Raw genomic sequence first — 24,518 nt, forward strand, 5'->3', positions numbered from 1 at the left:
ACTAAGTGACGCACAACATTTTATGAAGGGGGATGAGGGCCATCACCAAAATTGAGGCGCGCTAAACTTGGGCAACACAAGAAACCCATAACCTCATGCCCCAAGCTTTGAGACGCATGGGCTAACCACTTCACCCACGCGCACATGATGTATCCTACCCCATTTTTTTGATGCTTTATGGTAACTCAAAATGCTCCGCCCAGGTTTAGGGGTGTAATTTTTGCCCGGGTTTAGTTTTGATGTGACTCATGCTGTAGCGATTGCAATGGTTTTCGTGCGTGGACTTGGCAACCGTGGATCCCCTCACCACCCATCATTAAATGTTGTGTGTTACTTAGTCCTGAGGATGGCTTCTAGAGGGAGGTGGTACAATACACACTATGCCCATATCATTAAATGAGGACGAGTGATGGGATCGGGGCTAGAAAAATACATTTTTCCTAACCAAAGAAAATAAGGGCAAACTCAAAATTCTCTCAGTTTTTAGGAAAAAATTTTGAAGCTTTTTCCTATAATTACACTAAAACTTGTGAAAAGTTTCCAGCTTTCTTCAAGGCAAGCTCAAAATCTAACCAGGATTTTCGAATTTCAGCCTGTAAAATACACTAGACGGGGTCGGGGATGAGGGGCGCTTACTCCACACCTCCGCCCAAGGGCAAGTTGTCTGATACAAGGGCTTAGAGGGGGACCAAAGCGTTGCCTACAATGGCAGCCACACATGCCATGGCAGCGCCAAAGTCAACTGAGTCAGAGGTGCCTCCCGTGCAAGTGGTGAAGGAGGTGCCATTGACATTGCAAGAAGCGAAACAGGTGACAGTGCCATTGCAAGCGGTGAACGAGGTGCTCGTGGAGGATTGTGCATTGAAGAAGGACCCAGGGGTGAAGGGGGTTGAGGTCCCATTGACATCGCAACTCATGGACAAAAGCAATGTTGTGGTGCAGGTTGCAATGGGGAGGATCATGGCGGAGTTGAACCGGTCAGGTGCTGTCATAAAACCTAATATCTAACCAACCCAAATGATTAAACTAATCATTTAATTTGGGATAATAAACGGGAACAAGGGTTAGAATATAGACATGTGCTTATGGGTCTATCTCAACACGGGGCCAATGGTAAAGGGGTCCAAATGAGAGATGATTTGTCAAAGAGCAAGGTTAGCTAATGGAGCTTAAAGACTTTAGGGTTAGTTTCATTAAAGACCTCCAATGGTTAGTGTTAAAAGTCATTTGACCTTAGGCACAGGCCTGGAAATTGAAAGGTGCCCTTGTCCTTCCTAGGGAAGGGGAATTCCCTTAGTTGGCCTTCGGAGAAAAAGGGCCATCATATACTTTGCCCGTCATCATGCAAGGCAAAAATGCACCAACCCATCACTCGATACCCCTTAATTCTCTTGCTCCTATGAAATATTCACTTGCTTTTGGTGTATCTTTTATTGTTCCATACTTAAGAGGAGCTAGCATTAGGTATTCTTTAATTAAATTCGATGGTTAGTAAATTTTAGTATATTGGTATATTATACTTTAGCTCTGTTTGCTCCTCTTGCCCCCAAAAGCATCACCATTAGTTTTCACGTCTCTCTCTCTCTCTCTCTCTCTCTCTCTCTCTCTCTCTCTCTCTCACACACACACACACACACACACATCTTGAGAGCACTCACTTTAGCCAATATGTGCCACAAGAAGAGTATGCAAGAGTGTGCAAGTTTGAGGGACATTTGTGAGGTGAGGCCCTCTGAGAAAAGGAAGAGGAGGGAGGCAATTCAATGAGGTAAGGCCCTCTAAGAGGAAGAAAGAGGAATGTGTCTTGGTCAATGCCTATTGCAACAAAGGCATGGATGACATGATCCAAGAGTTTGTGCAAGGGTTGAGGGGCTAAGATGTGGTTCGAGATTCTCTTGGTATATAGTGGCCCTTCAACGGGCATGCTCCTACTTGCATGCTATAACTGCAAGTAGGAGAGAGGGCAGTGCGTGGCGCAAACAGAGAAAGAATTGTACATAGAAAGTGTTCATCTCTCATGTGAAGCCATGAAGAGGCCAGAAATGCATATAGAGAGAGAGAGAGAGAGAGAGAGAGGTCGTGACTAGTTTCCTTGAGCCTCAATGCTATCTCCTCATTTCCTTTAAAAGATTCATGCCCAAACTCAACCGTAGTCACACATGCACTAGAGGCTAGGACATTAGAGGAGGAGCTTAGAGGTCGCTAGATTCTAGAATCATCATGCACGTTGCACACATCACAAGTCTGGCTGCATCAGACTTTGCATTGCAAAGCATCTACATCCGTATAAAAAGCATAACTAGTGAGCTGCCACTCTCAAATCTTGTCACATTTTGATTTTTTGAAGGTCTTCATTAAACATAACATATTAAAAGTGTTATCTCTTCTTTGATTTAGGTGGTGGGATTCAAATCTTAATAAATTTGAACTTATATTTTACCACCTTAGAGCTTAGGCTTTATTTTTTTTTCTAATATATAAGCAATGCTCAATAGGAGCTATTTATATTAAAGAAGAAAAACACTACAAGTGTCTTGGCTTTTATATGGACCCGCAACCCACCAGTATAGACCATGAAAACCCCATGTGCATCACATGTCACAAGGAGCGTAAACACCATAAAGACTAGGATCTTACAAACAATATATTTGGACACAGATCCTGAGCAGTGGATGCCACCACATTGAGGTCCTTGCTACCCCACCCCAACATGTCCAATGTATAGGAAGACAAAACGACACATGGCAACAAATTATAATCTATCGAAGAAACTTCCTACCACCACAAAGCTCAAACTAAAACGAGTCAATCCTGAATGCAACACATCCGAGCTACATCTTAGAACTTAGGCTCATGTTTTAACTAAGCAACCTTCTACTTTGAATTTTTTTGGGCTATTCTATAGAATTTATCTTTGAAGGGCATTTTCAAAACTTGCCCTTCCTAGTGAAGGCTTATTTTCAAAGGACCCGTCTATTGGGAAGGGGCCTCTAAACAGCATGCTCTTCATCGGGAAGGCCTATCACAAAAGTGCCATGCATGTGCAGGGCTAGACCCCTAAGGAAGGGTGGGAAGGGTTGCAATTTCCAGCACTGCTTAGGCAAGCTAGGGCTATGCTTGAGGTGGGAACCCGGCCCAAGATTGAGGTGCTTGTCATGCTTGATGACTGAGATGCTTGAGGTGCTTGTCATGCTTGAGATGCTAGGGTTTTACTTGAGGTGGGAACCCGGCCCAAGCTTGAGGGGCCTAAGGGCCAAGCTTGTGGTGGGAATCGAGCCCAAGATTGAGGGGCTTGAGGTTTCACAAAAGTCAACAAAGATCCCTACAAGGAGGGAGGGCAAGTCATGTAAGTAGGGGGGATGGTTGGATGACTTCCCTCTCTCCTAAAGGGCACCCCTTGCTCAAGAGGCGAGAAGGAAACATGTCAAGCCCCTAGCTAGGTTGCCCTCAAGGAGTGTCCAAAGCCTGTTGGTTGACCCTGAGAGAGGTCCAATGAGGATTTAGCTACTTAAATTAATTGTTTTGAGCTTTTATCAAGCCCTCTCTCTCTCTAAGAGGAAAGGAGGACACTTGTCCAAGGACTACCTCTATTGCTAAGTAGTGAACAAGCTTGTGATTGGCTAGGCTTGGGAAGGCCAACGAGCTTTCACCTTGAGCTAGAAGAGGGGGCCGACCCAAGCAAGGAGGGGGCTTGCTTGAAGGGTATACTCTCCCACACACACACACACACACACACACACACACACACACACACACACACGCACGCACGCGCACGCGCTCTCTCTCTCTCGTTGTGTGACGTGCAAAGTGTAAGAGCTCCATCTCCTTCTCTAAGCTAGTAGAGAAGTTGAGAGCCTACACCAACACTCTTGGATATGGAACGCAAATCCAACCAAGAGCCATGCTTCAATGCTTAAGCTTGCCATCTTCTCCAACTTCATTACTATGCTATTATGTATGCTAGCAAAAGAGTGACCATAGGTGAGGAAATATTTCTTTCTCCTACGAATGTTTCGTCTTCCTCTTCCCTGCCCTTATTCCCCGCTAGCTCTCTCCACCTTTGAAGGTATTTGAGGCCTTGGGATTGAGGCTACGGATGGTTAATGCTTTCTACAAAGTCTTTGTTATGCTCGTGATGCATGAAGCTTTCCATCTTCATTGCATCACCTAGGTCACAAGGAACACAAAGATTGTATTGTACCAAGTCTCTCTCTTGATGGGAGAATCTATAATACAAAAGCCTATTGGAGGGGAGACCGGCTCCACATAAATCAGGTCCTCAATTGTTGTCATGTTCTTAAAACTCTCTCTCTTGCAAAAGTATTGTTCATGCCAAGTTAATTGGGTATTATGGATAAGCTGCTACCGCTAAATAAGTTCACCCTCTATGTTCTCAAAGTAGTCTCACAAAAATGCTCTCTTTAATTCTCCTAATTCCGCTATTCTCAAAGTTCATAGGCCTTTTCCATTACACGTGCCATCATTGTCACGCATTCTATCCACGATGTTCCTTCGTCGGTGGATATATCTCTGGAGCCAAGCCAAGGTGCGCAGTAGCCGCCATGCAAGCCTGCTATCGTGATCTAGGGGAAGAAGATGAAGGCATCGAGGAAGGCTCTAAAGGCCCAGCAGACAAAACAATTAAGCTGGAGATGGGTTTATCTGTTAGTGCTTGGGTTTACCTCTAAGTTCTCAATTTTACATGTCATGCTTTCCTACACATTCTTTTATGGTTGCAAATTATGCAGGCTGAGAGTGTTCATGTTTGCAAATTGTGCAGGCTTTGAATGTAGTCAAAGGTTTAGGAACATCAAAGGCCAACAGTGATCCACAAAAACAACCCAGGGGCAAGGCAAGAGTAGCTTCAATGCCCCTCCCTCAAGGACAATGTGAAAACCCTGGTTGAGGAAACCAAACAAAGAAAGAGGTATGCTTTTCCGGGGTTTATTTGTTACTGCTTGAGTTTGCCTGTCGACTTGGAATAAGTGATGCACTGTGGGGTTTTGGCACATTTGCAGATTGTGCAGGCTTCAAAGAAATACCAAGGCATGAAGGCTTTGCATGTGAACAAGAAAAGGTCCAAAGCAATGGGTGCGGACAAAGAGGAAGAAGGTATGACGTTTGCAAGACAACAAAAGAAAGAGGTATGCTTTTGTGTTGTGTCTTGGTTTTCTTGTCAATGCCCGAGGTTATTTGTTAGTGCATGAGTTTTCCTATTGACTTGAAATAAGCCATTTATATGTGATTTTTGGCAATTTGGCTCCTTGTGCAAGCTTCAAAGAAAGACCATGGCATGAGGACACTAAAGGCCCAAGAAAGGAGGACAAAGCCCCTACCTCGTTATGTAAAATCATGTGCCTCTTGTCATGTTTTTCATTGAATATGTAGGCTTCAAAATCCCTATACTTAGGCATGATGAAGGCTTCATGTGTGTTGTGTTTTCTTTGCAAGTACTGTCTCCTTGTGCCCGGGTTTACTTGCGTGTCCAACCGTATCAACATGTTTTTTCAAGTGTTACTAAGACGTAGTTCACCGGTGGGTCCATCGGACCTAATGCCCTCTCTCTAGAGAAGTGGTACATGCCAAGAATCCTTCTATGACGCGCTCTCTTCTATAGAGAGTTTATTTTCATTCTCTAGACTTAATTTTATTTCTTTAGATTATCCTAACTAAAACATTTCTCTCTCTCGATATATTTTCTCTTTCTAATTAATTCTCTCTCTGTAATTTTGGTGGAATTTCTCTAAAACAAAGTTGATTTTTTATCCAGGGATTTCATTCAAGTCTTCACGTGAAGTGGGAAGTGGTAATCACTCATATTATTAACACTCCATGAGAGTGTTAATAACATCAAGTTCACAAGCACCTGATAGAACCGTCATTTCCTCCTAGCCCGACGGCATTTTAAGTTATCCAGACGGGGCCGGTTGGCCAATAGTCATGCCCAGTGGGCTCGGCTATATCCTCCTCTTGCCTCCCATTTCTGGAGGTGGCTATATATCAATGTCTCATACTTGCCTCCATTTGTTTTGACACACTTATTGGCTTATTTTAGGTCTTGGTTTTCATTCAGGTAGCTTTGATTCCTATGTTTTTTAACAACACGAATTGTTATAACAGACTTTCCCTTGGGTGTCTATCCGCCTGGAAGCAGGTTTGGGTAGGGAGCATCCTTGCGGAGGGTATAGGTGGTGCTAGTGCTCGGGGCTCATTTCTATGGTTGGAATGGAGCGCTCCTAGTCACTACACCTACGTATTGTTTGTTAAGTATAGTTACCTCCCTTGGGTGTCTATCCGCCTCTGGAACAGGTTTGGATAAAGAGCATCCTTGCGTAGGGTATAGGTGGTGCAAGTGTTTGAGGCTCATTTCTATTGTTGGAATGGAGCACTCCTTATCACTACACCTACGTATTGTTTGTCACGTATAGTTACCTCCCTTGGGTGTCTATCCGCTTGGAACAGGTTTGGGTAGGGAGCATCCTTGCGGAGGGTATAGGAGGTGCAGGTGCTTGTGGCTCATTTCTATGGCTGGAATGGAGCGCTCCTTATTACTACACCTACGTATTGTTTGTTACGTTAGTTACCTCCCTTGGGTGTCTATCCGCCTGGAAACGGGTTTGGGTAGTGAGCATTCTTGCCGAGAGTATAGGCGGTGCAAGTGCTTGGGGCTCATTTCTATGGTTGGAATGGAGCGCTCCTTATCACTACACCTACGTATTGTTTGTTACGTATAGTTACCTCCCTTGGGTGTCTATCCGCCTGGAAACAGGTTTGGGTAGGAAGCATCCTTGCGGAAGGTATAGGTGGTTGCAAGTGCTTGGGGCTCATTTTTTGCTTTATGTTTATATATATATTATTTTACTTTATTGTACAATTGTTCAATTAAATTTTGTTTTTCAAAAACTTACTATTTTTATGATTGTATGAATGTATAGGTGGCTTGTGAACTTGTCATGGATGCCAATGCTTGCTCTGAGAACATCAATGCAGCTACTAGTCGCCCATCAACTGGTGGTGAAGTGTCAAACAATGGAGCAAAGAATAAAGGGAAGTGCAAGGCCGTCGGTGGTAAGGTGCCAGGGCCTGAGTGGAAATTTGCTGAGAATGTAAGATCTTTTATACATTGACATTGCAAAATTATGTGGCAAAGAAAAATCAAGAGGTGCACCTCATATTAGGGAACACCTCCTTGGATCAGGGAATGGAACAACTAATAGGTCTAATGGAGGCAGATGTAATGATGTAGGTCATGAGAGTGCTACAAAACGCTTGAGAGAGTTGTTAGGAGGTTTAGCCAATGCAAGGCGACCTAAAAGACCGACTCCAAGCCGTTATGCATCAGAGCACCAAGGCAATGGTGCCTCAACACAAGGCGGACAAAATATGGTGCACCCTCCATGCCGACCAACACACACACAGAAAGAGCTAGCACTCAAGATGGATCGCCCGAGTGCCAGTTTGAAATGCATAGAACGAGGCAAGTAAGTCTAGAGCAAAGCTTTCGATCGATTGCTCTTGAAGAGACACAATCTGCTCTTGCACAAGCTATCTATTTTATAGGCAGTTCTATGTTGATGGTCACATGAGTCATGGAAGCATGCATGGAAGAAGATTGGTGAGTATGGGGTTGGCTTTTCCCCTCCATCATATCATCAAATGCGGTCAACCTTCTTGGATAAATGCTTCGATGACACCCAAAAAGAAGTTGATAGGTTGATCTTGAAATCAGTTGATAAAAAAGGATGCACTATAGTCAGTGATGGATGGTCAAATGTCCAACGCTCTCTCTCTACTCTATAATCTCGTGTATATAAATCTGTCTCTCTCCATTAAGTAATCTACTCAATTATCTATTTAGCTACGTCTTATTTCCTAACAAGAAGATCGGAGGGGAGGCAAAGCAAAGCTCTCTCTTCCTCTCTCTCGTCCTTGGCAAGCAAAGCAAGGGACTCTCTCTCTCTCTCTCTCTCTCTCTCTCTCTCTCTCTCTCTCTCTCTCTCTCTCTCTCTCTCTCTCTCTCTCTCTCTCTCTCTCAGCAAGGCAAAGAGGGAAAGAAGAAGGCAAACCAAAGTAGGTCTCCCTCTCTCGAGAAGCAGAGGCAAAGCAAAGGGTTCTCTCTCTCGCTCTATCTCTCTCGGCCTTCGGGAACTTGAAGGAGACTCGCTCTCGAGTAAGCAAGGAGGAAGTTGCATAGAAGATTCAAGGGAGCTCGCAGGCAGGAAGGGAGTCGAGCTCAGCAAGTAACAAAAGAAAGGAGTTGACGATAACCGAAGAGTTAAAGCGGAAGATAATCGATTCTGGAAAATCGACACATGAGGATTTTGTTCATCGGAAACAACTTAAGTTTAATTAATCTTCTTGATGAATCACAGAGCCGTTAACGGCCTGAGAAAAACTGTAATGGCGGCTTAAACTCCTACATCATTGCTTGAATTAATTAACGGTGTCATTAACGGCACTGCTTCATAATTGTGCATTAATTTCATCGGTGTTGCCAGTTTCCAAGCCAATTTTGTGCGTCGCTAGAATTTCCAATTAACTAATAACTACTATTTCGTGCGGCACAGCAACTCTTGGCTTTCCCTCTTCTCCCACAACTAGCAGCCCGATGCTGACCCCGGCTCACGTTTTGAGCACATATCCCCTGACACTTGGTGAACCCAACGTGAAACCGAGCTGAGGTGGGAAAATAGTAGAAGCCTATGTCTACACCGCAAGAGGCAGCCATGTAGCACACGGTGCAGCAATTTGTAGTGTACATGCAAGAGCAACATGCTGCCCAACAGCAACATAATCTGCAAGAGCGGATTCGTAAAGCTCGACAAAATGTGTTATAGAGAAGTTGCAGCGGTTTGAAGGCCGAGATAGTTCAATTTTTTTCCATTTTTATGAGCAGTCTATGGAAGATAATGGAATTGAAGACCAAGACTCAGTGGAAGGATTTCATCTGATTGCAGTGTCAGAACTTAGGGCCAGGATTAAAGAAATTCAGGCGGCTCAAGGACCGGATTGGCAGGACTTCAAGAAGGCACTGCAAGCGAAATATTTTTTGTAAGATTCTTAGAGGGTGACCAGACAGAGTTTTATGAAGTGGGTGCAGAAGAAGAGTAAGAATTTATGTGCACGAGAACTGTTATGAGAGTTTGAAAAGAAGTTTGATCAGTTGTCATCAGCAGAACAACGTTCTTTGAAGGATCAAAAGGTGGAATTGTTTATTGAAGCTGCTGATCCACGACTTCAAAATAATTTGGTGGAATTATTTGGAGAACACGACAGGAGAACTGGGGTTGACTTCAGATTGAAAAATAGTCTCTGAAGCGGTGAATATGATTGTAAAACAACAGAAGCGAGTTGACAAGAAGATCGTGGTCAAGGTAATAGATGATGCTGAAGAAGAGATTAAAGAGAAATCCCCCTCGATAGTACCCAAGGTGGAAGGGCCTATTCTCGACAATCTAGTAAAAAATATTCAAGAGCTAAATTTTAATTTCAAAACCGTTAAATTTGAAGGGCTAGCTGCAAAAGCGTCTACTACCGAGCCTAAGCAGCAGCAGCCACCACATAACAATTGGGATAATCGATGCATGTGGTGTGATAGCGAAGACCATAGGTATGTCAAAGAGTGTGATGAGTTTGATGAAGCTTACAAGAAGAATGTGGTTTTCTGGAAAGACAGGAAGATTCATCTCAGGGCAATAGGAGAGTTGCTCCGCTTAAACTTTGGCAGGGGCGGCATGAAGAAGCTAGTGGAAGAAATACAACATAATGTTGCTCTTGTGGAAGCAGCTACATATGGGCTGTAGGTTTGTGGTAAGGGAGATGATAAAGGTACAGGTGCAAAGGCCAACTGTGGCCATATGCTTTAAAGACATCAGAAGCAAGAAAGGTAACATATGAGAAGTTACAATAGGTGGGGAATTCAATTCGAGAAACTACAGGGTGGACCGATCCAGTAGATTCTCTTTCAATATATGCATATATTGCCAAACCTCAAACCAATGAAGCTATGGTGGAAAAGAAGCGAAAAAGGGATGAAGAGGTTGCTGGGATGTCAAAAAGGACAACGAGATCCATCAGCAAGAAAGAAGAAGGGCCTACTCCTAAGCCTGCTCCTGAAGTGGTTATGGAGGAGGCTCCGAAGGACAAAAAGCAAGGTAAGCCTAAGGGACCCTCGTATAAACTCAAATTTGATATTGAATTGGCAACAGATCTGAAGAAGGTGTCTGAAGAGCGTATCCTGAATAGTAAAGTGGAGCTCACATTGGGGGATATTTTGAGAATTGCCAAGCGCGAGTTCCATGAGGAGATCATCGACATTATAAAAAGGAAGCGACAGATACCGAGTGAGCAAGAGCCAGAATCAGGTAAGAGACAAGTGGTTCGTCACATTGAAGCAATTTTGGATGATTATGAAGAATATTTAGCAGATCTTAAAGAAGAAGAGTCAAAGCCTGTGGTGGTTTCAAACCCAATTGTACTCGAGGTAAGAAACATGCATTTTAATGAAGGGGAAGACGAAGAAACTATACCCAAGAGTCACTTTTCAAGGACTCATTGGGCAAGAGCAACGACAGAAATTGTGGTAAAGCTTGGTGACATTGAGGAGCCAGTCTTAGCCCTACTAGACCATGGTTCAGAAACCAATCTTATGGCGAAGAATTTGCACAAGAAGGGGAAGTGGCCTATTGATGTGGACCATGGGTAGTGGATTCGATTTGTCAGTATGCTTCCAAACAATCTTTACGGTGCATGTGCAAATGTCAAGGTAACTATTGGGGATGTCAAAATTTCTTTATATAGGAGCATTCCTCCTACCCACTAATTCTGGGACAACCCTACATTATGGCTGTACGGATGAAAACTAAGGTGCTAGATGATGGCTCTGCCTATGTCAGGGTTCGGAGCCAAGATGGTAAGAAAGCGGTTCAATTTTTAATTGTATGTGTTGACCATGCCAAGAACAAAGACAGTTATGTGATCGTCCAATGCCGAAGATTCGTAAAGAGTTCAAAAAAAAAAGATTTTCTCAGGATTTTCTTGGGGTGCCACTATAAACCGGGACTATGGTGGTACAAGTGAGGAGAAGTTCTCGCAAAGAGAAACCTTCTCTTCAAGATTTTTGGGATTGACATCTGAGGGTTCATATCTTACAAAAAATTTAATGATTTATCTAAGTGGGAGAAACAATATGTCTCAAGCATTCAAAGTGAATTGCAGGGATGTGATGTGCTTGAACCGGATGATGTGATTTCATGAATTCTTGAAGAGATTTCTTATGTTGACACTATGTCAGAGCTTGAGGATATCAGGCAAAACAAGTTAGAAAGTGGAATTGAAGTTGTTAAAGTGCACTCAATGGACATGTTGGACATATATGAGGCACTTATGCATATTGAGGATGACTTGGGTAAAGAAGTTGAAGCACAAGTAGAGACAAAGTACAAGACAATTGCAAAGAAAGTTAGACCAGTGGCTACACCTCTACTAGAAGGAAGTGATGGGGTGATTAAAGAAGCTTCTCGAACCTACGCTCAGAATCCTAAGAACATTGGGCATAAATTCACTAAGAAGACATTGCAGCAGCTGAAGGTTGGAGAAGATGGTTTTCTCAACAAAGAGGAAATCAAGTGCTTTCAAGGTATGCTCGAAAAACACGGTAAAGCTTTTGCTTTTGAGCCAAGTGAGATTGGGTGTGTGGATCCAAGTGTTGTTTCACCTATGGTTATATTCATTGTTCCTCACATGCCATGGAGCTTACGTCCCATTCCAGTTCCTAAAGCTCACTTGCCAAAGCTTATCAATTTGCTTAATAAGAAGATACAAATGGGAATTTTGGAGCTATCGTGTGCGGCATACTCCAACCCATGGTTCACAGTTCCAAAGAAAAATGGTATTTTAAGGTTTATACAAGATATGCAGCCGGTTAATAAAGTAACAATCCGCAATGTGGGTATTGGCCCAATCGTGGATGAATTTGCTGAGGCCTTTGCAGGTAGATCAATTTACCCCATGGGTGATCTTTACTCTGGATATGATCAATTTCAGCTAGCTGTGGAGAGCAAGGATCTTACTACGATGAGTACACCTCTCGGGTTGGTAAGGATGTGCACTCTACCACAGGGTGCTACTAATTCTATAGCTCATATGATGAACGGCATGAATAAGGTATTAAGGGAATTTATCCCTCATATTAGCTATGTGGAGCAGGGATCTTACTACGATGCGTACACCTCTCGGGTTGGTAAGGATGTGCACTCTACCACAGGGTGCTACTAATTCTATAGCTCATATGATGAACGGCATAAATAAGGTATTAAGGGAATTTATCCCTCATATTAGCTGTGGAGAGCAGGGATCTTACTACGATGCGTACACCTCTCGGGTTGGTAAGGATGTGCACTCTACCACAGGGTGCTACTAATTCTATAGCTCATATGATGAGCGGCTTGAATAAGGTATTAAGGGAATTTATCCCTCATATTACTATGCCTCTCATTGATGATCTACCAATTAAAGGCTGTGAGGAAGGCTCAAAAGATGAGGTAAAAGATCAGAGGGGGTGCCGACAGTTTGTTGCTCAACATATTGCTGACTGTGATGCTATTTTATCCAGGCTTGAAGAAGTTAACTTAACACTTTAGGGCAAAAATCAACTTTTGGTGCTAAAGAGGTTCTAATATGTGGGGCATATGTGCAATCCAGAAGGTAGAAGGCCAAGTCCGGCTAAAGTTGAATCTATTTAAAAGATGAAGGAAACGTGCTCTTCGGTTATTGAAGTTCGTCGATTTTTGGGTGCATGTGTATTCTATATTATTTGGCTGCCATATTTTGCTCATGTTGCAGAAGTGCTTTATCAACTGCTGAGAAAAGGTAAAAGATTTGTTTGGAAAGAAATTCACACATTGGCTATCAGGAAATTAAAGAAGATGCTTCTTGAGGCTCCGACCTTGAGGAAAGTCAACTACAAATGCAGAAGGCCAGTAATTTTAACAGTTGACACTAACCCGACAGGTATTGGATGGGCTATAGGTCAATATGATGAAGAAGAGAACATGTATGCGGTTCGATTTGGAGAAAAAGTGCTCAATCCTCGCCAAAGAGGCTACCCATAGGTTAAGAGAGAACTTTGGGGAGTTGCTATTGCTCTAAGATCTGATAAAGAATACTTTATTGGAGCTTCATTCGTGGCTTGCCACTGATAGGGATGATTGCAAATTGCTCTACTCCGGATATTGCTATGCTGCAATGGATAGCCTATATTAAGTCTCTAACCCTGAATTTTGTCATATTGCAGGTAGAGATAATCTTGTTGTAGATATGTTATCAAGAGCTAGGTTTGAAGATGAAGAAGAGATGCTGACCACAAGTGATGATGTTGGCTTGAAGTTCTATACGTCTTCTTATCTACATGCAAATTACGGTAATATTGCTCATATTTTTTAGGTATTTTTTGAGGAGTTTTATGATGGAGAGTGGCTTTTGATCGGTCGTTACCTTAGCACTCTTACTAAGCATGAAGGGTGGATGGATCAAGAGTATAAAAGGATCCGAAAGAAGGCTTATGGCTATTTTATGAAGGATGGACATTTATGGAAGCAACCAAAGCGCTCTAAAGGGGTACCACAATGAGTTGTTTGCGATAAAGCGACTCAACAACAGGTTATCAAAGATTTTCATGAAAGTTTATGGGCTAGACACAGAGGGGTCTGAGCAACTTTTGTCAAGATTAAGGATCGTTACTGGTGGAAATGTATGTATAAAGATGTGGCTCAGTTTGTGGAGACATGCTTAATATGCCAACAGTATTCTAATGTATGACATCAAGATGTATTGCATTCCACCTATCCACTGGCTATGCACTACAAGTGGGTGGTGGACTTGATTACTATGCCAGTAGGTGTTTGGCAGGTGTAGTATATTGTTCTTGCCAGAGAAGATCTTACTAATCAGGTAGAAGGCAGAGCTTTGCGTACCAAAGCTACCAGTTCTGTGTGCAATTTTTTGCTTGAGGATGTTATTTCAAGGTATGGATGTGTTGGTAGAATTACTCTGATAGAGGAGAGCTAGACACAGATGAAGCTTGGGATTTCTTTGCTCGCTTGGGCATTAAATTGGCTCTCACTACAGCATACAATCCAAAGGGTAATGGTAAAAGTGAAAGAGGGCATCCGCCTATTGTTAAAGCTTTAGCAAATGCATGCCAGGGACGGTGATTGGCCTAAACTCCTACCATTTGCTTTATGGGCTGATTGAACTACACATAGTTCTGTTATAGGTTTTATGCCATTTGAGCTAATGTATGGGAAAAAACCCATTATGCCTACAGAGGAAGCGGTTATTTCTTGGACCGTAATGCCATGGGAATAAGGTATTTATACCATGCTCGTGACAAACTATGGAATTTATAGAGGATCATAGATACATTGGCTGACAGAGGAGGCACCCCATGACAATGGACGAGACCACAATTTTACCCATGCAAGTTAGTCATTGCGGCACCCATTGTCATGTTCCAAGTTAATTAGAGTTCATTTGTTTTCTAATGGCGATGAATGCTCCCTTGCTTTCTTGAATTGTCTTCGTGAAACTTAGCTATTTCCATGGAGTTCTCAAAGATCCAACAGTTTCTTGCCTTCCAAATATGTTTTCTTATGAGCTCCCTTGCTTTCTTGAATTATCTCCGCGAACTTAGCTATTTCCATGGAGTTCTCAAAGATCCAACAGTTTCTTGCCTTCCATTCTTTTTTTTCATGAGCTCATAAAAAGCCTTTGTTATTATTATTTGGTGCACTTCCTAGAGGCATGTGGTAAGACACTTCCAAGGTCAAAATATAAGCATTCTAGTTGTAATCTGTGGCGAATAACTGAGACTTTTGCATTAATCAAAATTTAATCACATTACATGTTGATTCTTAAATTCTTCAAGCTAAAGGATAAAAGAAAACACTTTTCTATTTGAAGAGTGCAGTAGATGTGGCCACTTTTACATATGGGGATCTTGTGCGGTTCTGAAACTTGTTTGCAAATTTTTTTGGACACTCTTTTTTTAGGGCATTTACAATGTTGGAGAGAGAGTGTATTTTTGGACCATATTAATAAGTGTTTGAGATTTTTTTCATAAAATATGGAGCTAGACTAGTTAGATTTAAAGGTTTTTACATTAAATTACTTCAATTTTTATTGGTTCTCTTGACCTTCAAATTAAATTGTCAAATTTATCGTGATTGAGCTCAAATATGCCAATCAATATAAGGAATTGAGATAATGCAAAACCCAAGGAACTCTGAGCCTTCACAATTCCTTTTCCGTGGTTTCTCACAATGGGAGGCAAAACAAAAGGCAATAGAGAATGATTATCTTACCACTAGACTTGAGATTGAGAAAGCTGGTGAGGATAAATACCCAGCCCTTCTCAAGAAAGATAATCAAAATAGTGACTATTGTGTGGCAATATTATTACTTGAAGAAAATATTTCTTGTGATTTTGACTCTCATCTTTACAAAAAAACAAAAATATGTTTTTGAACCTCTTTAATTATAGAAAGAGTCTCATTGACACTTAAGTTTTTTTTTTTCGTTCTTAATTCATGAATTTGCAATCTTGACATGGTTCTTTGTCTTTGCAGACGATCTTGCAGGACTGTGATACCTCATCACATCCTTTGATTGTGTGTCCCAAAGTGGTTCTAATTGTGAACACTTACAATGCCAATCTTTTTTAATGATCTTGTCAAGCACAAGAATGCAAACACTCCCTTGGGCAACTCGGTACTATATGACACTTCTTTTCTTTTGTTGTTGCTTTGAGATTTTCAAGTCCCCCTTTATGACTTTCTTTGTGGGCTTCTTCTCTTATGTTCATTTGAAGAACGATGATGGCTTACTTGTATTTACAATGGTGACAAGACGCACGGTGGTGGTGTGATTTATGTTACTTTTCTTACAAAGAATATTTGATAAATGTCAAATTTGCAAGTGGTTGCTAAGTGTTGTTTTTTATTAGGTCTCTTGTTATGATTTTTTGTATTCTTGATTTTTTGGGATGATAAATCATCTATTTCTATTAGTTAACAAAGTATTCTTTTCTAACATCCTATTCTTGAGGTTAATGTGGGATTGAGTGTAGGATTTTTTGGTTTTAAAAGCTTAGCTTATTGTATATATTTGAGATATCAACTATCAACACAAGGAGCTTTGGACATGTTACTAGATGGCAAGCTAGACTACATGCTCAATAAATCCTAGTTACAAATAGGATTTTTCATGTTTAATCTAGCAATTAATCTAGCAATTTTCTAATTTATCTAGTAAGTCATAAACTCCGATATAGTAACCTATTGGACATCCTCATCTAGTAAGCTCATCTAGCAAATCACAAACTTCTATATAGCAACCTGCTCTTGGATGTACTCATCTAGTAAGTTCATCCAATAAGTCACAAACTTCTATATAACAACCTTCTCTTGCACGTACTCATCTAGTAAATCATAAACTACTACATAGAAGCTAGCTCTTTGGCATCCTCATCTAGTAGTTTGTCAATTCCTATATAGGGATAAGAGGATTTTTTTTTGCAAGTAATAATATTCCTTGATGCAAGTGTGAAAGAGCTACAAGTCCCATCAGTAATCACAATTTTACCACCCTCTTGACTTTAACACTAGTCTTGTAATGGGTCACAAAAGTGACCCATCCTTAGATTCTGGTATTTTAAGCATAACTTTTGCATCTGACATAAAAACTTCAAAAAACTTCTTGATCATCTTGTTAGGATGTGTCTAAGACTACGAGAGTCATATTTGAGTAAAAAATGCTAGAAATAAAGTTTTGTGTTTTTTTAAAAAGAATTTACTACTTAACTTGGGCGAGTAGTAAATGTTGTCAGTCTTTATGTAAGCAACATAGAAGTGTGATAGGCTCATTACATACCTATCAACAAGGGATTTTTCACAGAATTTGAGTCTGTTCAAAAAACAATTGGTCTACCATTGAGAAAATGATTCGCATTTTACCAAATTAGTATTTAGAGATGGCCATGCAAAGACTATGTTAGGCGTATTTCGTTGAGAGGATTTCTTGTTTGGACATCTAATTAGTTGTTGAATTTTTTTTTTAACAAAATCCTCTTAAAGCCACAAAACTGGCTATTTTTTTACTAGACTAGTGTTAAAAGGCATGGTTTGTACAAGTAATTATAATTCTCATGGGAACAACTTTAAAGGAAGTGATCATATCTCAACAAGGCATGTGTTCTTTGTGATGCCACTATTAAAAATAAATAAACATGTGAGTGCACAACCAACGTAATGCATCATGAACAAAAGGGCCAAACTGACAATGTGCACTTAGTTCCTACTCTATATTGTGCACAACATTCGCAGAATCTATGTTAGAATAAGCATCTACAAGGAGTGCATTTTATATTTTCCTTTAAGTAAATAAATTTCTTAATGATGTAGTTGAAGATGTGCAGCAACGTTAGATGTGATAACATGATTGCTCCTCCTTAAAGTCACCAAAAAACCTAATTTATACCATGCTATTTAACTACTTTTGTGTTCCTTGGATTGGGCCTTGTGTAGTAGCCTAGAGACTAGTGTGTCAAAGTTAACAGTTTTCAGTCTCCCATCAGTCTCCAAGTGGGAGCCAATTCAGTGATAGAAATTTGGTGATGGACGAAAAATGGCTTGCGTAAGAGAATTTTCAGGAATAAGCTTGGTTCAAGCAATCAATTGCTTTGGGAAATCCCAATATTCTCATATGATCATCCATTTTACCCTCCTCTTGCTTGATCTTAAACTCTAATTGTTTATGTAAAAATGATTTTTGCCTCATCACACATGCATACAAGTTAACAAGGATATCCCAAAGTCAATTTTGTTGTTTTTGGTGCAAAAATTTGTCGAGTAATAAAAGTTTTGGTGGTATATGATAGAAACCTAGTGGAACAATTGTTAGAACCTACAATATCCTAAAGAAACCGTGCATTCATAGAAGGAGAACATACATCATTTTTTGCATGCCTTCCAACCAAGACACATTGCATCATATATCTCCATTGATTTACATTAAAAAATCATTATTGTAAATCAAGGCATGTGACCAAAGTCTAGTCTCATGCCAATTGTTGGAATTAGGGTTTCAAGCATGCACACACAATGCTTGCAAAAAATAAAGGAAGCACACAACAAGAGTTAGTAGTACTTAGCATGAAAGTACAAATAATCTAGCCCTATTATGATGGATGTTTAAACAATGCATGAGGGGAAAAGACCTCCTTGTGAGGGGGGATATTTTTCCTTGATGGTTTTTTATTCTCACGCATTGCTACCCTTGTAGTATGCTCACTACAATTGTACACACTAGCCATTTCAAAGTTGACTATTAGGTGGCCAAACAAAGTTTGAGCTTGATGGTACCCTTTTCTCCAATTTTTACTTGCCATAGTTTATCTTTTATCTTGAATCTTTATCTCTCTCTCTCTCTCTCTCTCTCTCTCTCTCTCTCTCTCTCTCTCTCTCTCTCTATAACCAATTTGGAAATCAACAGTCTTAAAGATTTGGCCATATAAATAAATTCAAACTATTTTTTAAGGCCAACTCCTTCCACAAAATAGTACTTGAAAAGCTCTTTCAAGCCATGCACTCAAAAAGTTGGCTAAGATTTGGCCATGTGGTCAAATTTTAAGATCATTTTGAAAGTGGGAATTGGGAAATTCCCAAATTCAATAATATGGAAATTCCTCTTAGGTTGTCCAAAATAAATTCTTCAATAAATCTTTTTATTTTGCCTCTCATTAGATACAACCTCCGTTTGGACATATACATTTTTGTTCCATTTTAAGCATTAGGCCATGCATAGATGATGGATAATGGTCTAAAAATAGAGGTTTTTCCCTTCCATTTCACTCCACGCATTAGAATAAGCATTGCAATTAGTAGAAATATCCATTTTAAAAAATGTATGGTGTTCTTGTTTGGTGCTCAAAGAGTAGGAGAAAGTCTTGCATCGCTGAAACCCTATCATCCCACCTCTTGTTGACCATCATGCATCCCTTGACGTGCATGACTTCATCTTGTTCTAGTGCAACTTAGCAATACTTTGTGTTCAAATTACTGGATGAAGGCCAATACTTTGATGGTGGCACCAAAGGTGCCGTCATAGGTGAGAAAAGAGATACTCTTTCCTCCCTCTTTGAACTTCTTGAGCTTTTGTGACCTTCGCCATGCAGGGTATCATTTGCGATGTCCTCTTCTCTTGTATTCTCTAAGAGAATAGCCATAGCTTTCGTTGAAAGAGGACGAAGGTGAAGAAGAAGGAGAAGAGGGTGACCTCTTTCTAGACCTTTTCTTCCTTTGTTTCCTCTCTTCCCTTTTGGAGTGACTAGGAGAAGGACTGTGTGTTGACCGTTTCCTCTTGGGAGGAGTTAGCAATCGTTTAAACCGCCGTCTTCATCGAGCCACATCTTCAAAGGAACTTAGGGATTCATTACTTTCTTGTTCTTTGGATTCCTCCTTTCATATGGGAGAGGGTCTGCTTTTGGGAGTCTCATCAAGAGGCCTCCTAAGCTCTCTCTCCTCTGGAGAGGAAGGGAAATCCATAAGCACGAAGTTGTTGAGTAACTTCGGCTTGCAAAGCAGGGTTGCCCATAGCTTGTTGCAACCTAGTAACAAGATAATTTCCAAACATGGGGGGCATCATCATTATCACCTTCATGTGCAAAATGGAAGTTATCAATGTTCATTCTACTCTCTTGGTTATTCTCAACCGTGCTAATTATACTTATGTGTTTACTTAGTGTATTCTTTGGTAATTCAAAACCTTAGTTGCTACTCCTCTTAGCCTTTGAAAATCAGCACTTAAGTATCTACACTCATGGCTCCAATTGGTTAATTATAGAGAGTAGTGGAGTGGGTCTAATATTGCAGAATTTCCAAGGGCTAGCTCCTTTTGGACTTCTTATGGATCAATAATGATAAATCTGTAGGCAAGTCTAAAAAGACCCCATTATTAAGACCAAAGATCCGGAGGTGTGCACCATATCCCACATAGTGGGCTCAACAAAATCAATAATAGATCCCAGTTTCACTTATCCTAATATAATCAACAAAAGAAACCAATAATAGGCTACTTAAGGACCTCTCTTCTTAAGCAAGAAAAGAAAAACCAAATGCTCTGATACCAATGTAATGGAAATGGCCTATGAACTTTGAGAACAGTGGAATTAAGAGAATTAGAGTGAGCATTTTTGTGAGATTACTTTGAGAACATAGAGGGTGAACTTAATTGACGATAGCAACATAAACATAGTACTTAATTAACTTGGCATGAATAATACTTTTACAATAGAGAGTATTAGAGAACATGACAATAGTCGAGGATTGGATTTACTTGGAGCCAATCTCCCCTCCAAAAGGCATTTGTATTATAGATTCTCCCATCAAGAGAGACTTGGTATAATACAATATTTGTATTCCTTGTGACCTAGGTGATGCAATGAAGATGGAAAGCTTCATGCATCATGAGCACAACATAAACTATGCAAAAATTATTAACTATCCCAAGGCCTCAAACACCTTCGAAGTTGGAGAGAGCTAGCGGGGAATGAGGGTAAGGAAGAGAAAGAAGAATCATTCATAGAAGAAAGAAATAGTTCCTCACTTATCATCACTCTTCTTGCTTAGCATAGCATAATAGCGTAGTAATAAAGATGAAGAAGATGCCAAGCTTAAGCATTGAAGCATGGTTCTCATTTGGATTTTCATTCCATAGCCAAGAGTGTTGGTGTAGGCTCTCCACTTCCCAATAAGCTTAGAGAAGAAGATGGAGCTCTTGCACTTTGAGGTGCCTTGAGATGCTTGCCTGAGATGCTTGTGGGAACACCCCCTAGTCCAAGTGCTTTGTCATGCTTGATGACTAAGGTGCTTGAGCTCCTAAAGTCAAAAGCATCCCTACAAGAGGGGGGGCGAGCCCTTTTCCTAGGGATTAGAGAGAGAACACACACTCACACTCACAAGGGAAGCCCCAGCTTGAAGAGGCAGCAAGGACACATGTCAGGTCCCTACCCATGTTACCTTCATGTGTTGCTTGAAGCCTATTGGCTAGGCTTCAAAGGGGTCCAATGATAAATTACTTGAATTATCTAATTGTTTTTGTATTTATCAAGTCCTCTCTCTCAAAGGGGAAAGGGGGACACTTGTCCCAAGGCTACCCATGTTGCTTGTAATGGCTCCTGCTTGTGATTGGCTAGGCCTGGAGGGGTCCAATGAGATTCAAGCATGAGCTACAAGGGGGGGTCGACCCAAGCTAGCTAGGGCCTTGCTTGAGGGGTATACTCACCCACACACACTCACAATCTCTCTCATTGTGTGCTATGCAAAGTGCAAGAGCTCCCTCTCCAAGCAAGTAGAGGTTGAGAGCCTACACCAACACTCTTGGCTATGGAGTGCAAATCCAACCAAGAGCCATGCTTCAATGCTTAAGCTTGTCATCTCCTTCTTCTTCATTACTATGCTATTATGTATGCTAGCAACAAGAGTATGATAAGTGAGGAACTAATTCTTTCTCCTACGAAATGTTTCTTCTTCCTCTTCCCTACCCTCATTCCCTGCTAGCTCTCTCCACCTTCGAAGGTGTTTGAGGTCTTGGGACTGAGGCTTGGGATAGTTAAAGCTTTCTTCAAGTTTATGTTATGTTTGTGGTGCAGGAAGCCTTCCATCTTCATGGCATCACCTAGGTCACAAGGAACACAAAGACTGTATTGTAACAAGTCTCTCTTTATGGGAGAAATCATAATACAAATGCCTATTGGAGGGGGGACCGGTTCCACATAAATCCGGTCCTCAATTGTTGTCATGTTCTCTAAACTCTCTCTCTTGCAAAAGTATTGTTCATGCCAAGTTAACTAATTGCTATGATTATGTTGCTATCTTCAATTATGTCTACCCGCTATGTTCACAAAGTTATTTCTCGAAAGTATTCTCATTAATTTCCGTTATTCTCAAGTTGAATAGGCTAATTCCATTACAATTCCCACCTCAAGGTCAGCCCTAGCTTGCCTAAGGTCAAAAAAATTTAACAGCTCCATTAAGTAGCATTTCTCTTTAACATACCATCTCTCATTTGGACCCCTTCTTGGCCATCATAGACTTACTCCTATGGTAGCGAGAGATGATTATGTAGCATTGTTTTTTTGTAGCAATGAGATGATTAGAGAGAGAAAAGGGGGAAGGGGGGGGGGGGGGGGGGAGTGCGTTGGGTTTGGGATAGGCTAATTCAGGGCCTTCTTCTAACTCAATCTCACTACATATGTAAGCTACATTGAAATAAGCTTAAGAAGAAGTACATTGGGTTTGGGTTAGTCCAATTCAAGATCCTCCCTCTTCTAACTTAATCACACTACATACGTAAGCTGCATTGAGCTAAAGAAGAAAAGTTTGCATTCAAGAAATTCACATTCCATGTCTCTTCCTTGGCATGACACAATTTCAAAAAGAGCACAAGAAAGATTGACCATCAAGCATCGGCATTTCCATTGTGATTTGCCACAGTTGATAGATTTAGATCAGAAAGTCAAGATTCGACCCCATTTTTTGTGTGTGTTTGATGAATGGTTTGGCACTTCGCCACTTTGTTCATCTACATTGCATACACAAACTTTTAGGAAGAATAGTCTTTTTCCAGTCACTCTACATGGAATGGGTATGTGTATGATTTTGTGTTGAAAGTGGCTTCAAGAATTTTCCTCCTTGGAGATTCTTGAAGAAGGTAGACGCACGACCATAGCCGAAGTTGGAGCATTGACGCAACCACAAATCCCTTTGTGTCGCTTTCGGCACGTTCGAAGCAAGCGTTGCAGACCTTCATGAAGTTCAAATATTGCACGACCTGCACATTAGAGTGGGTCGACGAAGAGTCCTTCCCAGGATTCCAGACACTGTTGGCGCTCTCCCTTGACGCCATACAATTCAGTACTAGTATCTCACTTTAAAAAGGAGGGGATGTCACGTGCATGTGGACAAGCTACTTCAGGTCTAGGGTTCAGGTCAACTTAGGAAGCGTTTTGGCACCTTTGTGAGTCTGTTCGCAGGCCGTGCATGTCCAAACACTTATAGTAGTTGCATATCCTCTGATTGCACACAACATGATCATCAGCATTACAATCAATAACCATCATGAGCATTTTACAGTGCACAGAACCCATTTCCCTATTTTAGCCATTCACTTATTATTAATAAATGACTTGGTTGGGAAACTGGGCAGGGCAAAATTGGCTAAGATAATATATTAGAAAAGCTAGCGCTAGCACTTTTTGGCAGAAGAGGCAGCAGGAGTCCACCACCTCACAGGCACCTTCTTAGCAAGATCGACAAGAGGCCTAGCATTTCCAGTCAACAGCAAATCAAGACCAACGTTTTGGCTCAAGACCAGCCTAGCATTTTTCAGCAGATCAACCCTAGCGTTAGCAGAACACAGAACCAACCTGGCATTTTTGGAACAGATCAAGCCTAGCGTTTTTGAATCTTGCAAATACCTGGCGTCTTGCAGATTCCCGACGACAGAATCAGCCCTAGCAACAACGTTTTCTGTTTTTAGCAATTAGACTCCACATAGCAACTGTTAGGTTATTTATTTTGCCAACCCAAAATTCTCTAGTGAAGGCAAGGGCACTGTTCGCCTCAAGGAGCTCTTCCTAGGGGGAGGGTCAGATTTGGAACGAGATTATTCTAGTTGAATCTCCCCACTTATCATTATTCTTCTTTTGGCCATAATGTCCTTAGCTATCCTCTTATAATTGGTCAAGGTATTTTGAATCTCTTTGACAGAGTACTCCCATGCTTTGGCAAGAGAGGAGTACAATGCAAAGGAGTTTTCAAGGATATTTTGCACTTTTTTTTAAATAGTGGCAATACCAAACAAAGATTGATCAAGGTGAGGATCTTTTTCATTACCAAAGATTAACTATACTTGGGAGTTGCCTCTGTCTACAATATGTTTAACCATATTGAAGTCTCCTGCTAGAACAATGTTTCTAGGAAGATTGATCAATTCCTCCCAACAAAATGCTCTATCTGTAATGGAATTAGGAGCATACAAACTGACCACAGTTCAATTAATGGGATGAGGTCACTGCTACCCAAAAACCTTTTTCTGATTGTTGAAATTTGGTGATCAAGTCAACCCATTTGCAAGCAATCCCTATAGTAGCACCTCCTCTTCCTGCATTATGATCAATGCTATATCATTTACACCATCCTGGTTATTCACCTGGGTGCTTTTAATACATTCATTTTCACTATCAAAGTTTGATAGGCTTGGAGCTCTCATTGGGGCTCTTTGGAAGGACCTAAGTGACTTGTTGATTTAAGTTAAGGGTTGTAGTACGAGCCTTCTCTGTCTCCTTAAGCTCTATGGCATCAGACTTCAAATTGGCTTGGCATGTGGATGGAGTAAATCTTCAAGCAAAACATCAAAATAATTAGCATAAGGGTTTGGTCCTCCTTTCCTTTATTAAAATT

General features: G+C 41.0%; 1 protein-coding gene across 1 annotated transcript; it reads left to right on the forward strand.

Moving 5' to 3' along the window:
* The first annotated feature begins 705 nt into the window (after window positions 1-705).
* Window positions 706-4,557, forward strand: LOC147456815 (uncharacterized). Its single transcript, XM_086511896.1, has 2 exons — window positions 706-987; window positions 4,459-4,557. Exons 1-2 carry the CDS (start codon window positions 706-708, stop codon window positions 4,555-4,557), a joined length of 381 nt encoding a protein of 126 aa, XP_086368022.1.
* The last annotated feature ends 19,961 nt before the right edge of the window (window positions 4,558-24,518 follow it).

Source organism: Adiantum capillus-veneris, chromosome 5, assembly GCF_014529385.1.
Source record: "Adiantum capillus-veneris isolate H3 chromosome 5, ASM1452938v2, whole genome shotgun sequence".
Lineage (NCBI taxonomy): Eukaryota > Viridiplantae > Streptophyta > Polypodiopsida > Polypodiales > Pteridaceae > Adiantum > Adiantum capillus-veneris.